This window comes from Hypanus sabinus, chromosome 13 (genome assembly GCF_030144855.1).
Source record: "Hypanus sabinus isolate sHypSab1 chromosome 13, sHypSab1.hap1, whole genome shotgun sequence".
Classification (NCBI taxonomy): domain Eukaryota; kingdom Metazoa; phylum Chordata; class Chondrichthyes; order Myliobatiformes; family Dasyatidae; genus Hypanus; species Hypanus sabinus.
This window is the reverse complement of record NC_082718.1, coordinates 42,555,773-42,574,532: the sequence shown is the minus strand read 5'-3', so window position 1 is coordinate 42,574,532 and position 18,760 is coordinate 42,555,773. Positions and strand designations below refer to the sequence as shown.

The window sequence follows — 18,760 nt, the reverse complement described above, 5'->3', positions numbered from 1 at the left end:
TAACAAGCGGGCTTCTTTTTTTTAAAATGGTGTCATGAGATTTCTCACATCTACCTTCGCTTTAGAAAGATAACACTTCCACAATCACAGCACTTTTTCAGGACAGCACTGAAGAATTAGCCTAGGCTTTTGTACACAACTCATAAATTTCATTTCAGAGATAAAATTGCTACCAGCTACATTGTCAGGGCTGATCAGATCTTCTGCCAGAATTCTGCTGTGGAATACATCACCACTCTGAAAATGAGTGAGTCGATCTATTACTATTTCTGAATTATATGGTGAAAATAAGTAAAATTGGTAGTCAAAATAGATTTCTCTTATTTTTAATGGTCAGCATTTTGAATTGGATTTCGAACATGACAGCCCTTCAGCCCACGATGTTGTACTGACATGTTAACGTACTCCACGATCACTCTAAGGCTTCCCTCTCGCATAGCCCTCCATTTTTTTTTCCATGTGCCTATTTAAGAGTCTTTTCAACATTCCTAATGTATCTGCCTCTAGCACCACCCCAGGCAGTGCATTCCACACACTTACCACAATGGATAAAAAAAACACCTGTGATAGCCACCCTAAACTTTCCTACAATCACCTTAAAATTATGCCACCACTGGAAAAAGATGTTGGCTGTCCACTCTATCAATGCTTATCACCTTATATACCTCTATCAAGTCACCTCTACCCTTCTTCACTTCAAAGAGAAAAGCCATAGTCTCACCTCTATCTATGTCTTTGGTCGGTCGTATTAATGTTGTTAAAATGTATGTTCTCCCCAAATTTTTATACCTATTTCAATCTATCCCAATTTTTATTCCTAAATCTTTTTTTGATTCCTTAGACTCTATTATTTTGTCATATCTGTGGCAGAATAAGCGCTCTAGAATTAATAAAATCCATCTCCAAAAATCTAAAAAAGAGGGTGGCATGGCTTTACCTAACTTTCATTTATATTATTGGGCAGCTAATATACGTTGTGCTACCTCCTGGTCTTTCTTCCATGGCCAACCCGAGTGCCCTAACTGGGTGGCGATGGAGCTGAGCTCCACTAAAGAATTATCTATCTCTGCACTTCTTGGCTCTGCACTCCCTAGTAGTCTGCCCAGATCAATAGCTAATCCTCTTGTTAGACACACTTTGCGTATATGGCCTCAGATCAGGAAATGCTATGGTTTCCAGGGGTTTTCCGTTTCCAGCCCTATTGCTCATAATCACCTTTGTTTACCTACTACATACGATTCAGCATTCCAGGTTTGGTATAGGAAGGGCATTAGACATTTTGAAGATCTTTTCATTGATAATCGCTTTGCTTCTTTTCAGCAGCTCTCTGTTAAGTTCAATCTGTCCAATGCTCATTTTTTCAGTTATCTCCAAATCCGACACTTTATTGCTCCTTTAATTCCTAACTTTCCTGAAATGCCTGCGAAAAATGCTATGGACCTATTTCTTTCCATGAATCCACTAGGTAAAGGCTTAATATCAATCATCCGAGATAAACTAGCAGCCTTACGATGGGCCCCCATGGATAAAATCAAAATGGCCTGGGAGCAGGATTTAAATATCTCCTTATCTGAGAAGAGCTGGGATTCAGTTCTCCAATCGGTTAACTCAACCTCTCTTTGTGCTCGCCACTGCCTTTTACAGTTTGAGATTGTTCATAGAGCCCATATGTCTAAATCTAAACTATCTCGATTCTACCCTAGCGTTAGTCCGCTCTGTGATAAATGCAAGAGGGGCGTGGCCTCTCTCATCCATATGTACTGGTTCTGTCCTAGCTTGGAGAAATTCTGGAAAGATGTCTTCACTACGTTATCGTGTATTCTGAATCAGCACCTAGAACCAAACCCCTTAATTGCTCTGTTCGGTTTTTGGGGCGAGACAGATTTATGTCTGGGTCCGACCAAATGCTGAATATTATCCTTTGCCTCTCTCCTGGCTAGATGCTTGATCCTCTTCAGATGGAGAGATGCTGCCCCGCCCACTCATGCTCAATGGCTTAACGACATCATGGCCTGTTTGGACCTCGAAAAAATTCATTATTCAGTTCTCAATTTGGATCTAAAGTTCCATAAGGTCTGGGGACCTTTTATCGAGTACTTTCATAACCTTCCTCTTGACTAGGGTTTTTTTTTCTTTTTGGTCCCTTGCTATCAGCTCCTTTTTTTTCTTGTAGAAGGCATTATTATCCTCTGTTGCTGAGTGTATTCACAGTCTGGGAGTTTGGCTGTCCTGACTTATACTCTCTATATTGTGTTGTGGTTGGTCCGGAGTTGCTGTTGTTTTTTCTTGTGTTGTGGGGCTTGGGGAGGACACTAAGCTTACTTGTCTTTAATTTAGGTGCTTTTTTTTTGCTAAATTCTCTTCCTTTGTAGCATATTGTTATTGTATGCTTAATTTTGCACTGTTTTAATGTTCCTCATTGGGATTTGGGGTTTTTAATTTGTAAAATGTTTTGAAAAACTAATAAAAAAAAATTTTAAAAAGAAAAAAAAAAGAAAAGCCATAGTCCACTCAACCATTTTTCATAAGACATGTTCTCCAATCCAGGCAGCATTCTTGTAGATTTCCTTTGCATCTTCTTTAAAGCTTCGGCATCCTTCCCATAATGAGGCAAGCAGAACGGAACACAATACTCAGCTGTGGTCTAACCTGAGTTTCATAGAGCTGCAACATGACCTCACAGCTCTTGTACTGAATCCCCTGACAACTGAAGGCCAACACATAATACACCTTCTTAACCACCCTATTAACTTGTGTGGCAACTATGAGGGATCTATGGATGCAGACCCCAAGATCCCTCTGTTGCTCCACACTGCTAACAATCCTGCCATTAACCCTGTATTCAAGACACCCATGACCAAAACCTTGTTATTTTTGCACCTTTCCAAAATCAGTCTCCTGATCTGCTTGTCAGTGTCTCTGCTGCTATTAGGGATTCTACTGAATACTCCCAAGAGGGTGATTGCTCCCTTCCTGTTTCTGACTTCCACAAAAGTAAACTGAGAGAATGTCAATTCCCAGGTATTTTATTGTTGAAGGAAATCAGAATTATATCACATTACATGGTTACTTTTTTTGGCAGCCACATTTTTTTGGTAGGGCAGCACCTTCCTTTAACAGCCTTACACCTTTGGCCAAGAATAGATTATTCTCTAAATAATGCCTGCGGTACAGGATGCAAGGTGTAACTCACAACAGCCTGATATCAAACCATAATTCTACATTTCTAGGGCACATCTATTCCTTTTAAAAAAAAATGATATATACACACATACATTCACTCCTTAGTATAATTTAGTTTTTTAAATTATGTATTGAAATGCACTGCTGCTGCATAACAATGAATTTCAGAGCTTATGCCAGTGATATTAAACCTGATTCTGAACTGTCTGATGACTTAACTGACCATGTGAGATGAGTGAGGTGAATACTTTTATCAAGGTATTCTAGGAGTTCTATAATTAAAATGTATTGGAGGGCAATCATAGTAAAACAGTCCAAATTGGAATACTGCTTTCTTGCACGAAGACTAAGTAGGAACAAGAGTTAATTAGTCAGTTGATTTCTCAGTTCCAAGAGAATAAAAACCCACAACTATAATTTTAATTTAACTTTGACATTCACTTCAGAAGGACCATTATAAAATTTGAATGAGAGAAGTTCAGAAGATGTGATGGTTCTAATTCTTTACAAAACTGATAAGATTCAATATGTTTTATTAAAGTGATCAACTTAAACCAAGCTTGCCTGGGAGAAAGAGGGGAGTTAATATTTAACAGGTTTTGACTTGATGACTGCCAAATAAAGATTTAGAAAAAGAATATTGGCTTTCTTGAATCTGACAATTGAATTGCAATTGGCCCAGATTTGGCTGTTGCAGGAAGAACAAGGTTCAATCACACTTCATGAAGTACAAGCTTGACAGCAAATGCTGACACTAAGTTATAGGCAGTTAAGAGAAATCCAGGAGCCGCTAACACAAGAGACTGCAGGCACTGGAATTTGGGGTAGCATACAAAGAGGTGGAAGAACTCAGCAGGTCAGGCAGCACCCGTGAGGAAAAATGGTTAGTTGATAGATAGATAGATAGATACTTCGTTGATCCCAAAAAATTAGTGTCACAGTAGCATTACATGTGCACAGATATGCATATGTACAAATGTTAGAAGGGAAGTAAGAAAGAATAAAACATAAGTTTCCTCAAACAGTCTAACATGAGGGGCATCATCATTTCCCCGGCTATAGGTTGACTTATTATAGAGCTTAATGGCTGAGGGTAAGAATGGTCTCATAGCGTTCTTTGGAGCAGTGCAGTTGTCTTACTCTATTGCTAAAAGTGCTTCTCTGTTCAGCCAAGGTGTCATGCAGAAGGTAAGAAACATTGTCCAGAATTGCCAGGATTTTCCATAGGGTACTTTGTTCTACCACAGCTTCCAGTGTGTCCAGTTTGACTCCAATAACAGAGCCAGCATTTCTACTCAGTTTATTTAGCCTGTTGGCATCACCTGCATTGATGCCTTTGACCCAGCACACCAGTGCAAAGAAGATTGTACTGGCAACAACAGACTGGTAGAACATGTGCAGGAGAGGCCTGCATACTCCAAAGAACTTCTGTCTCCTCAGGAAGTAGTGGTGACTCTGACCCTTCTTGTACACAGCCTCTGTGTTGGTGCTCCATTCAAGTCTGTCATCCAGGTGCATCCCCAGGTACTTGTAGGTCCTCATCATCACATCCACGTCCTCATCATCAATAGTAACAGGGAGTAGTGCAGGCTTAGTCTTCTTAAAGTCCATCAGCATCTCCATCTGAAGCTTTGGTCAAGATCCTTCATCTAGTCTGTAATTATTTGTTCTTAATGGAAATGATGTCAGAAATACTCTGGTTTTTCATGCAGTGTACAGTTGCAGTCCTTGTTCATAGAAACCAGTCAAGAGGACCATCACTGGATGGCCTACTGAGGCAATCTTTTTATTTCAGGTCTGTTTCAAATGGACTAACTGGCAGATGTTCAGGGAGGCCATCATAAATGGAGAAGACACAGATCTCAATAACTATCATCTGTCACTGTCACATCTGTTCATCTGTCACTGGCTATATCCATAAGTGTGTAGGTGACATTGGTACCTCAAGAGTGGTCACCTCATGGCCCAACCAGCAGCCTTGGCTGATTGCAGAGGTGCACTGTCTACTTAAAGCCTAGGATGCTGCCGTCCAGTCTGGTGATGGAACAACTTTTAGAGTAGGCAGTAGAAACTTCATCTTAGGCAACAAGAGAACAAAGGCAGCCTACACACAAAAGATTCAAGAACACCTGTCTGATAATGATTGTAGGCATATATAACTGGGCATCAAGCGCATTACTGACTAGGCAAGGAAAAATAACAATCAACTGCACCAGTGACACCTTCGTCCCTGACAGTCTAAACAACTTTTATGCAGGCTTCAAGGAATGCAACTCAATGCCATCCATGAAAGCTACCCCACTCCCCCCCCCCCACCCCCAGGTGAGCAGGCTCTGTCTGTAACAACAGCAGGCGTGAGAAGGACTCTGCAGAGTAACAAGGCCTGTAAGGCGGATGGGCCAGAAAACATTCCAGGACGAGTACCCTGGCAGTGTGCACACCAGCTCATTAATGTCTTCACGGACATCTTCAATGTTTCACTCACCCACGCTGCTATTCCCGCATGCATCAAATCAGCCAGTATCACTCCTGTATCAAAGAACTCTGCAGCTTCAGAATTAAACAACTACAGCCTGGTAACATTGATGCCAATCACCATGTAGTCCTTTGAACAGCTGGTAAGAGCATCTAACAAAAATTCCATTCCTGACATTTTGGAAACTCACTAAAATGCTTACCGACAGAACTACTTGACGATAGATGCTGTAGCATATGTCATGCACCTGGCCCTGAGACACCTAGGAAACAAGGACACTTGTCAGAATGCTGTTCCTGGATTTCAGTTTGGCATTCAACACTACTGTCTCACAGACCTTGGTGAGCAAACTTCTACACCGTGGTCTACATACACAACTGTGCAACTAACAAACAGACCTCAGATAGTCAAGATGCACAACCATTCTTTCCTCCCCATCATGCTCAACACAGGTGCTCCCAAGGGCTGTGTGCTGAGCCCAATGCAGTACGCTCTGCTCACACAGGGCTGTACAGACAATCACATCGTCAAGTTCGCCAATGACACAGTGGTGGGGTTCAACACAAACAACGATGACATAGCTCACAGAGAGGAGATGGAAGTGCTCAAGGCCAGCTGCCAGACAAATAAACTTTTCCTTAATATCAACAAGACAAAGGAGATGGTTATCAACTTCAGGGTAACTCTCACCTCTCACACCCCCCCTTAACATTGGCATCACAGCAGTGAAAACTGCAATTTCAAAGTTCTGGGATTGCACATCATGCACAACCTCTCCTGGTTCCAGAACATATCCTACTCAGGCAGGAAAGCTCATCAATGTCTCTCTTTTCTGATGAGATTGAAAAGAGCATATTCGTACTCGCATCATTCTACAGTTGCACAATAGAGAGCATCCTAACAAGCTGAGTCACTGTTTGATTGGGAAATTGCACTGCAGTGTACAAGAAGGCTCTACAGCGGGCAGGCAGAACTGCCCAACACATTACTGGCAGCAGCCTACCCACCATCAAGGACAGATATGCAGAAAGATATTGGAAAAGGACCAGTAACATCATGAAGGATCTCATCCACCCTGGTCAAGGACTGTTTGTCCCACTTCCATCAGGGAGGAAACTACATAGCGTCAAGGCCAGGACCACCAGACTGAGAAACATTTTCTTTCCCCAATCAGTATAGCTGATCAACAATTTACCCACTAACCCACCCCTCCACACTCCCAACTATGACTTCTTTATTATTTCCTGGCAATCACTTTACATAAAGCCTTGCATCACTCTATGGAAATACAATCAATCTATGTATATAAGCTATGTCAATATTTATTGTGCTTTGTATTATTGTGTTCTTTATCTTTTGTGGTTTTATGGGCTGCATTGGATCTGCAGTAACAATTGTTTCCTTCTCCTTTACTCATGTACACGGAATGGCATTAAGCAATCTTGAATCTTGAATAGAGTTGATAATGAAATTAAATGACATGGCACAATCACTTAACCCTATAGTAGAAGTGACAGTGAAATCTAGGGCAAGTTCTATTAGTAGAGAGTGAGTTTTAATAGCACAAGTGGTATTTACTGTTGAACAACTTCTCTAGCCCTAAAAATCTTATTTTTCAAGTATAGAATCTTATTCCTTCGGAGAATTAATGTCAAACAGGTTCTTAATTTAAGGTTAAGTTATTTTTTCATCCACGTGCCCTCATTTTTTTGTTTTCTTTACCGTGTAATAATTTGCATTTAATTTGTACTTCCTTTCTTTGCTTCCCATTTCAGAGTCAACAGGTTCCTTCCATATGATTAATCACTGAATGTCACCGCTACTCTCCTACCTATAGATCCCACAAATCTCCTGTAGAGGACACTGAAAAAAATAAAATGACAGATTTGAGGGAAAATCTGCAGGTAGGTGCACATGAAGTGAACTTCAAAACTCTTCCTTTACTGCTAATTCCAGGCCAACAAATATACTCATCAATCAACTGCTCAAGTCTTTGTTGGCAGTGCACTCCACACACCCACCACTCTCTGTGTGGAAAAACTTACCTCTGACATCTCCCTTCCATACACCTTAAAACTATGACCCCTTGTGTTAGCCATTTCAGCCCTGGGAAAAAGCCGCTAGCTATCCACACAATCCATGCTTCTCGTCATCTTATACACACATCATCTTGTTCTCAATATATTTTTGTTTATTTATTTATTGTTATTTCTTTTTGTCTTTTTGTATGTGCATTTTTCGTTGTCTTTTGCTCATTGGTTGCTTGTCTGTCCTGTTAGGTGTGGTGTTTTACTGTTTCGGTTGTGTTTCTTGTACTTACTGTGAATGCCCTTAAGAAAATGAAATCTCAGGGTTGTATATGGTGACATTTGTGAACTTTGATAATAAATGTACTTTGAATTTTGATGTCTTTAAATAAACAAGAATTACAACTGAAAACATTGGAAGGATGTGCATTCTCCCAAGTGCTTCAGCTGTAATTAAGCTGTTTGACATCATGGAGCACGACAGATCAGATGATTGTTAAAGACGGAAAGTTAATGCATTTAATTTGTTCTATAAATACATGAGATTCTACAGATGCTGGATACCTACAGTCGCACACACACAATGCTAGAGAAACTCAGCAGGTCAGGCAGTACCTATGGAAATGAATAAACAGTAAATGTTTCAGGCTGAGACCCTTCATCAGGGCTGGAAAGAAAGGGGATAGATGCCAGAATAAAATGGTAGGGGAGGGGAGGGGAGGGGGGATTAGCTAGAAGGTGATAGGAAAGGAATCAGAATCAGTTTATTATCATCAGCATGCGACGTGAAATTTGTTAACAGCAGCAGTAGTTCAATGCAATACATAATATAGAAGAGAAAATAAATAAATAGTTCTTTGCCCATAGAAGAAAAGGAAGGAGGGGCAACAGGGGAAATGAAAGGCAGATGCGGAGAATAGGTAAGAGGCCCATTCCGGGCCCCAAACAGTCCTTCCAGGTGAGGCAACAGTTCATCTGTGAATCTGTTGGGGTCATCTATTGCATCTGCTGCTCCCCTACATTTGTGAGATCCGACATAAACCGGGAGACCACTTTCTCGAGTACCTCTGCTCCATCTGCCAAAAGTCAACTTACTGGTGGCCAGCCATTTTTATTGTGACCACATTCCCATTTTGACATGTCGGTTCATGGCCTCATCTTTTGCCACAATGAGGCGATTCCGAAGGTGGAGGAGCAACATCCCATATTCCATCCAGGTAGCCTCCAACCTGATGCATGAACCTCAATTTCTCCTTCCAGTAAATTTTCTCCCTTCCCCTTTCCTCTTCTTCTATTACCCCCTCTGGCCTCTAACCTCTTCTCCTCACCTGCCTATCACTTCTCCCTGAGTACCCTTGTTCTTTCCTTTTTCCCTTTCTCCTCTCCAATCAGATTCTTTCTTCTCCAGCCCTTTACTTTTCCCACCCACCTGGCTTCATCTATCACCTTCCAGCTTGTCCTCCTTCCCCTCCCCCACCTCTTTATTCTGGCATCTTCCCCCTTCCTTTACAGTCCTAAAGAATGCTCTTGGCCTGAAAAGTTGACCTGTTTATTCATTTCCACCAATGCTGCCTTACCTACTGAGTTCCTCCTGCATATTGCTCTTGAATTTGCTTTTACGTGTCAGCAACTTTCTTTCTGTCATTATGCTAATAAAATGTTCAAAGTATATTTAAATTTATTGTCAAAATATATTACCTTGAGGTTCATTTTCTTGCAGGCACTCACAGTAGAATAGGGAAGTACAATCGAACCACTGAAAAACTGCTCACAAAGACTGACAAACAGTGAATGTGCAAAAGACGATGAACTGTACAAGTAAGTTTTAAACAAATAAATAGATCATGCTGAAACCTTGAAAGTGAGTCCATAGGTGGTGAAATCAGTTCAGAGTTAAGGTGAGTGAAGTTATCCATGTTCACTTAGGAGCCTGATAGTTGAAGGTTGATAAATGTTCCTAAATTTGGTGGTGTGGACCCAGGTCAGCTGTACAACCTTCCCCATGGCAACAGCAAGAAGAGAGTATAGCCTTGATGGTGGGGGTCCTGGACTGCAAACACAGATGCCCTGTGCAGGAAAGCACAGAGTCAACTGTACCTCCTCAGAAGGCTGGCGTCATTCAATGTTTGTAGTGAGATGCTGAAGATGTTCTATCGGTCAGTTGTGGAGAGCGCCCTCCTCTTTGTGGTGGCGTGCTGGGGAGGCAGCATTAAGAAGAGGGACGCCTCACGTCTTAATAAGCTGGTAAGGAAGGTGGGCTCTGTCGTGGGCACAGAACTGGAGAGTATGACATCGGTGGCAGAGCAGAGGGCGCTGAGTAGGCTATGGTCAATCATGGAAAACGCTGAACATCCTCTGCACAGCACCATCCAGAGACAGAGAAACAGCTTCAGCAGCAGGTTGCTGTCAATGCAATGCTCCTCAGACAGGATGAAGAGATCATTACTCTCCAACGCCATTCGGCTCTACAATTCAACCACCAGGGGCAAGACATGTTAAAGTGCCGGGGTTAGGACTGAGCTTAAAATTACCACTCAATGCACTTTAGTAAACTATTTAAGAACTTTTTAAAAGCTATTTATTAATGCTTTTTGGGAGGATGATTTTAGATGCATATCATATTTATACTGTTAAATACTGTATGTAATTAGTTTTGCTACAATAAGTGTATGGGACACTGGAAAAATGTTGAATTTCCCCTTGGGGATGAATAAAGTATCTATCTATCTAGATGCTGCTTTCTTGTGACAGAGCTCCTCGTAGTTGTGCCCAATGATGGAGAGGGCTTTGTCTATGACGGACTGGACTACGTCCACTCCTTTGCTTCTCTGTGGACTGCGATAGTCACAGCGGGGAGAAAGCAGCCCCTAACCACTGGAGTCTTACTCTCTTGGTAGAATCAATGGAAGATTAGATGGAATTACTGATAATGGAACAAATATGAAGGTTTCAGAAAATTGCAAAGGTGTGAAGATGTCCAATCATCTTACCATGAACTTTCCAGATGTCCTGCGAAAGATTGCTTCCTCAAGGAGGCCAGAACTGATTTTTCAAGCCCTGTGGCAAAAGGATGAGTGAATCTTATCTTCTTAGGAGACAAGTCTATAAACTGGCAAGAGATTTGATCCCTGTAGTATGGCAGGTATGCAGTTCAGGAGCTGCAATCAAGACTGAGTGGTCCTTTTTTAGTATTCCCTCTGCTTAGCCAGTAAAGGGGTGGGGTTAGAAAAGGTTCCCTGAATCCAGGTGGCTCCATTATTCCCAGTTAGATAGGCACATTCAGTGAGATCAAACTTTGTCCTGTCATATCAAGAAGTAGACATTAATTTTCACAGTATGGGACATCTGCATTCTGGACAACTAAAAGAAATGCCTTTGCTGAAGGGAATTTGCAGGTCTTAACATCAAAATGCTGCACTAAAACAACCAACTGATGGTCACTTGAGAATAAGATTGAGATCTCTCACACAGAGAAGGAAACTTATTGAAGAGAGCTGCAGCATAGCAATAATTTCCAAATCAGGATCTTGTATGATGGAGAAGCAATTATTGTTTTTCTGTCACATGCTCCCACTGTCTATTTCTACTTAGTAATAAGATTGAAAACCAGATTAACTACAGATGCTGAAAATCTAAGAACAAAAATATAAAATGCTGAAAATAGTCAGCAGATCAACTTGCACCGTTATGAAGAGAAACACTGCTAACATTCCAGGTCAAAGACTATCTGACAAAGAGTCTGACTAGCACTTCCAGGGTCTTCAGTTAAGCAAGAGAGGTTTTTGGCATAGGAGATGTTACTGAAAATTGCCTTAATGAATTACTCAACTTCACTCACCCCATCACTGAAATGTTCCGACAACCTATGGACTCACTTTCAAGGACTCTTCATCTCATGCTCTGGATCTTTATTGCATATTTATTTATTATTATCATCATTTCTTTATGTACTTACACAGTTTGTTGTCTTTTGCACACTGGCTGAATGCCCAAGTTTGTGCGGTCCTTCATTGATTCTTATGCTTATTACTCTTCTCTAAATTTATTGAAACTGCCCACAAAAAAATGAATCTCAGGGTTGAATACAGTGACATGTATATACTTGGATAACATATTTACTCTGAACTTTTCTGCTGTGGACTTTGTTGATGCCACTGGCTACAGGCACTGTTCATTAGTGGTGGATGGGACGCCATTCATGGAGGCAGTTTTGCCCTGGATTGTATCAGGCTTCCCAGGTGTTGTCTGAGCTGCAGTCACCCAAGCAAGAAGAGCTCGTTCTTTCACGTCATGACTTTTGCCTTAAATTAGTCATGAAGGTTTCATGGAGTTACAAGCAGAGTCATTGAGTTGAGACATCATGTTACACCTATACAATATTATGGTGAGACAGCACTCGGAATACTCTATGCTGTTCTGTTCTGGTGTATAAGCAGAATATCATCAAGCTGGAAAGGGTGCAGAAACATTCACAAGAAGATTACTGGGACTAGAAGGCTTGTGTTATAAAGAGAGGTTGGATAGGTAGGGACGTCCTTCCCTGAAGCATGAGAGGCTGAGGAATGAACTTGTAAAAAGTTTGTAAAACTATAAGGAGCTTAGTCTCCTCATGAATGGTCACAGTCTATTCCCAGGCAAGGAAGTCTAAAGCTAGAGGGCATTGTTTAAAAGTGAGTGGACCTGCAGTGCAACATTTTTGAGAGCTGGGAATTTGGAATACGCTGCCAGGGGAAAGAGATGGAGACATACTATATAATTATAATGTTTAAAATATGTTTAGACAAGAACATGGCGAGGTTTAGAGGGAAATGGGCCTAATGAGAGAAAATGGGAATAGTTCAACTAGACAACTAGACAATCATGGACATGTTGAGCCAAAGATTCTGTTTCCCAGCTGTATAAATTTATGACGTTATGATACTATTCAGACAGCTACAAATTTTTCGGAGCTGAATTCAGCAAAAATAAGTATTAACAAACTGCCTCAACCACAGTTGCAGAAAGCCTTATTGATAGTTCTTCCAGAACTGCATGACATACTGGATAAAGTGTTTTTAAATGTTTAAAAAGAACCAAGTAGGTTTTGTTCATCCCAGCTTTTATCTGCACATAATCACTAGGCAGCACAAAACACCAAACCTTACACTATATAGCATCCTCTATGAACTGTCATTTTCTCTTCACAGATTCTGCCTAAGTACTTCCAGCATTTTCTGTTTGTATTTCAGATTTCTAGTGTCTACAATTATTTTTTGCTTTTCAGTTACTAAACCACGCATCACTGATTTGTCTTCCATTATAATTGTCAGGTGCCCTATTTAAATTGACATACAATTGATATGCAACTGCTTTCAAATGCTAGACAAGCTGGAAAACTAGCCATACATTTATAACAGAATTTTTTTAAAGGTATGCTACAGATTAACAAAACAACAGTGGAAACTAACTTTAGCAAATGCTGTCTAGAGGGCAATTGCATTTTCATATTAAAAATAATGCGTGTGACTTCTGGCTAGACTTCTAATAAGATGTGGCACACATAGTCGCAGCAGCCACTCTAGGTCCAACTAAAGATGCAATCATTCATCCTTTATATGTTTTTACGATTGCAAGACACTGCTAGTTATCAAGAACATCAGTGCTGCAGGCCTACCCCATCAACGAGTTGCCCGGTAGCAATGGAGCTGGACTTGGTCTGAACCATGTTGCTGCCTGCTACAGGAAGGTGTTAGAATGGGTGCGCGAAGGCAAACAAACAGAGCGAACAATTGTCTTGGACATTTTTCTTGTGATCGCAAAACCCTGCTGGAAATTGGTAACATGGAATACCGCAAGTTCGGTTCACTGGTTCATTAGAAAGACAGATGACAGGGCAGCTGCATGGCCTCAGTTACAGCGGTGTCTAGGCCTCAAGCTGCGTGGTCATCTATTGCAGCTGCCCGGGGAAGAGATGCTTTCATTTGGCTGTATTAATGAGTATTCATGTAGGGTTGAATAACAATTACACGTGAACTAGAACTTGAATGTTAATTATGTTTTGAAACATTTGAATTATATCCCAAATATTCCCTTCAATGCAGGAATAGTGAGAAATAACATTTGGATTTTCAACCTACCTGACAGTGTTTCCAACAATTTTCCACAGCCAATATGCCCTACTCCCATGTACAAAATGGCATTTGGATCCATGAAGTATGCATAGAACCAACACACCTCTTTCAATTCCTCACCTTTTAACAAAATGCATTCTGAATGAACTTCCACTTCATCTTAGTAATCTTCTGTCTTAACCCTTGGGAGTCCTTCTCACCTTCTTAATGCTAGGGAGTTATTTTTCTCTCCTTTATCCAAACTGTAGTTCAACAACACCATCCACCACTCCAATTCATACTGTCACCTTATCAAGCTGCAGATAATGTAAGCAATGAATTCTATCCTTCTGTTTCTGCTTCCACCTCCAGTTCACGGAGGAACATTGGCAATTCCTTTTCTCCCACAGATGCTGCTCAACCTACCGAGTTCTCCCAGTATGTTGGTTGTTGCTCCAGATTCAAGAATCTCCTGTCTCTTTCATCTCCTCTCGTTCACTTCCAATCATATTCTCTTTCTACAATAATCAATGTAGTTTTCTTTTCATGTTAATTGATTTTTTCTTCTAATCATTTCTGCAGCAGTTATGCACTTTTATCTCTATCATGTATTCCGCCCCATATGCTCCTTTGCAATCTCCCCCTTCCCCTCAATGTGCAAAATTAACCATCAGGTCTGGGTGTGGAGTGGACCAATTCCTTTCTGCAATACAGTAATTTTTTTAACCTTTGCAAAAATGTCAATAGCAGCTACTTTTTTTGCCTATAAAACACTGAGGATATGAAAAGGGTAAAATAAATGCAAGTCTTTCTTTTTGTTTTATTATATATTGCCAGCCAACCGGAAAGGAATGAATTGGAACTGAGGAAGAAGACAAATTAAGTTTTTAGGGACAACTGTCCTTTTAAGATGAAATATTAAACAAAGACCCTGACACTTGAATAGCAAGTTCCATGATACCATTCAAAAAATACAGCATGCTACCAAAACCTATATAATGCAACACTTTTATATCTACTTCTCAGGTACTGCCATATTCTAGTCGTATTTCATTAATGTAACTCTAGCCTCTAGGATTCAATTGACGTGCTGTTTTGCAGTGAACAGTGAACAAATTCATTTTTGCTGAAGCTGCTCTAACTTTAATATCCGCAACAGAAATAAAAATGGGTTATTGCCTTGGTGTGAAAATTCCTAGACAACGTTTGGCAATGTTTTAACTGTCTTCTATCAAATTCTGATGGATTCTCCTATTTTTAGGTTTTTCAATTTTATTGTGAAAGTTGTTCATTCACAATTCTTTTTAATTAACTGTTGAATGAGAATAGATTACAAGCTTAACACAACACTTTCAAAGTTAACCCAATATGATCAGACGACACAGCCGTAGAATACAAGTACATCCCTTTAGAACAGAGAAAAGAAGGAATTTGTTTAGCCGGAGGGTGGCGAATCAGTGGAATTCATTGCCACAGACAGCTGTGGTATTCATTGGGTATATTTAAAGTGGAGGTTGATAGGTTCTTGACCAGTAAAGGTTGAGAAGAATAATAAATCAGTCATAATGAAATGGTGGAGCAGAACAGATGGGCTGAATGGACTGATTTACTCCTATGTCTTATAGTCTGATAGTCTTATGGACTTCTTCCCCTTGGCTTGCCTATGGTCTTTGAACAAACTATCCTGCTCCATCATCATCTGACTGGGTAGAATCACATGCTTATTTTCTTCTTATCTACTCAATCGTAGCCAAGAGAATCATTTGCATTGGTTTCTCTTCCTGCTCCCACATCATTCCAGCTGGGTTCCCACGGCTCTGTCCTTAACACCCATCTGCTGTCCGACAGTAGCACCATCTGAAAACAGTTCCAAAATGTTTGCTACCAACCCCAATCTTTACCCCACAACTAATGCTAAGTTTTCACATTCCATGTTTGGTACCAATTGAACAGAAAGTTTCCACCTATGTAGAACTGAGAAGACCAAAGTCATCACTTCAGTCCCTGCCAGATACTGTAATTGGTTCCCTTGTTACCTAGCAACTGAGTGAGAATTTGTTAAACTGTGCACAAAACTAGTGTCATATCCAGCCTCATTCAGCTTTCAACTCAATGAGTTGTGCCATCATTAAGACTGCCAATTTGAACTTCGAAGCCAAGAGAATGCCAGTGGCTCAGTTCATCAAGATGAAGCCCTCATCCACATTTTGGCTGCTTTTAGATTTGATAATTGAGTCACTTCACTCTTCCTAACACCTGTAAGCTTGTGGAGATGAAAACTGCTGTGGCATCCGAATTCACTCCAAGCTTATTCACACATCACTCTTGACTGCTGATTTCCATGGTCTCCAGATTAATCAATATCTTGCTTTGAAAACATCATCAGCTTTACAAATCTCTGAGATCAAATTCAGACACCAGAAACACACCTAAGTATTATTGCTCCTGCAAAAACATCCATCTCTTCAACTGTCAAGACCCTTAACTTTGGAATTACTTTTAGTGACTATTTCAAGCCCAACTTTTTAATCAAGCTTTTGCTCATTTCATTTAAAATCTCCATTCATAGTGCAGTGCCAGACTTTGTTAACAACATTCTGTTAAGTATTTTGGGACATTTCACAGCACTGATATATTACATAATTGGAAGATGAGGCTATTTCTGTTGCTGGTTTAAGCAACCAGCCACTGTACTGCTGCCACAAAATAACAGATTTTACAACGTATGTCAGCAATAATAATCCCAATTCTGATTTTGAAACAAATCCTGTCTTACTAGAAACAAGTATTAATGTACAGTTACACAGAGAATACTCACAGCTGTCTAAACAACACCACGCACATTGGTAGAAGAACAACCATCCATCCCATTCAATCATGCTCCAATGTGGTATTGTGAGATAGGCTCCACTAAATTAAAACAGATTTCAATAACAAAGAAATTTGGTCTTTATCTTTTCCCCAAGAAAAGAGTGATGCTATTTCCACCAGAAAAATTCCAATCAGTCAAGTTGATTTGTTCCAATTGAGAATTAAGGGAACAGTAAGAGATTGCAATGGTTAGAATATTTTTTTAAATTGAGGGCTCTTTTTCCTTTATTTGGAATACTACTTAAATATTGCATTTTTAATAGATTTGAAAGCTTAAAATAATCAGTTCTGCTTCTGGATATATTACCCTAAAAGCATCCCTTCCTTTCATTTGATGTTTGTTTTTCATAACCAATATAGCTGTATCAAATCCAGTTGAAAAATTAATTAGATCTCTGTTTATCTGTGCCACCCATACAGATCAAAACATGGTCATTATCCTTGACGGACACCATAAGTTTCAGTAAAACATTTTTCCTCTTTCTTGGCTGTCTCAGGAGAATGGTCCTTAAAACCACTCTAAATATCCGTAGATATTACACCCAGTTCAACCTTTCTTTATATACCAGTCACACGTAAATTTCTAGTTTAATCCCCACCTATATACTTCTAAATAAATACACCGATAACACAACAGTGGTGGGGCTCATCACCAACAATGATGAGACGATCTACAGAGAAGAGGTGGAAGAGTTTGAAGCCTGTTGCCAGGCAAATAGCCTCTTCCTTAATTTCAACAAGACAGAAGAGGTGGTTATCAACTTCAGGCGAACTCACACCACTCACACTATTCTTTACATTGGTGGCAAAGTAGTGGAAACTGCAGGCAGTTTCAAATTCCTGGGAGAGCACATCTCACACAACTTCTCAAGGTCCCAGAGCACATTCTACACAATCAGGAAAGTTCACCAACCCTCTACTTTCTGAAGAGGCCAAAGAGAGCCAGACTCTGCACATCTATATTGATGTTATTCTACAGATGCGCAGTAGAGAACTTCCTAACGTGCTCCATCACAGCATGGCATGGAAACTGCACTGCAGCAGACAGGGAGGCTCTACAATGGGTAGTCAAAACTGCCCACTGGCACCAGCCTACCTGCCTTCAAGGACATATATACAGAAAGATGCCAGAAAAGGGCAAGTAACATCATGAAGGATCCCACCTGCCCTGTTTTATGGACTGTTTATCCCACTCTTTGAGCTGAGACCATAGTTGACTTGAATTCATGATTATACAACGGAGGAATACTGAAGCGGTTTCCCCTTGCCTTCTTCAGTTGCAGTGTCCACATTGGACGGGTTACCCTGGCCATCAATCAGCAGATTCATCTGCCCAGCATTTTTAGTTTTACAACCATAAATTCCAATTTGTAGAATCTGCTTGTAAAAAAAAACATCCAGCACCTGCAAACTATGGCTTCACGTGACCCTGATTGGGAGGCTAAACAGGTACTACACCTTGCCCAAGGGTGACCTGTAGGCTATCAGATGGAAACAGCACCTTACACTTCCTTTTGCTGAGCAAATACACAGCACCGACACCAAAAGTACCTTGGATCATGGGTAACATCTGATGGCAAATGCGAAACAGACATAAAAGCAAGAATAGCAATGGCAAGAATAGCATTTACAGAAATGAGAAACATCCTCACGAACAAGAAAATATCAATTGACATCCACCTTAGAACTCTCAGCTGCTACATTCTTCCCATATTGATGTATGGCTGCAAGTCATGGACCATCACAAATGCAATGGAAAAAAGAATCAATGCAGCAGAGAGGTGCTTCCTCAGAAGAATGCTATCATATCATATATGGACAGGATAACCAACGAAGAAGTTCTACAGAGAACGAAAACAAAACATACATTACTTAAAAATATCAGAAAACAGCAATCAAAATTCTTTGGACACATCATGCGAAGAGAGACATTAGAACGTTTAGTTACAGCTGGAAAGCTGGAAGGAAAAAGAAGCAGAGGCAGGCAGAGAATAAAAACGATAGATGGATTAACATCATGGTTAGAAACGGGGGGGGGGGGGGGGCAACAACTACAATTTGGAGGGTCAGGGACCGTGATGGATGGAGAGACATGATCGCCCACACCAAACGGC

At 40.5% G+C, this 18,760-nt stretch overlaps 1 protein-coding gene across 10 annotated transcripts in view; it reads right to left on the bottom strand.

Moving 5' to 3' along the window:
• Positions 1-18,760, bottom strand: part of anks1b (ankyrin repeat and sterile alpha motif domain containing 1B) — an 864,202-nt gene that overhangs the window by 545,509 nt on the left and 299,933 nt on the right. For 7 of the 10 annotated variants that reach the window (XM_059987507.1, XM_059987513.1, XM_059987511.1 and 4 more), the window contains one exon: positions 5,862-5,921. The exons of the other annotated variants lie outside the window; for them this stretch is intronic. In XM_059987507.1, the coding sequence (XP_059843490.1) occupies positions 5,862-5,921 (60 nt within the window). The remainder of the gene's footprint in view (positions 1-5,861; positions 5,922-18,760) is intronic. 10 annotated transcript variants of the gene reach the window in all.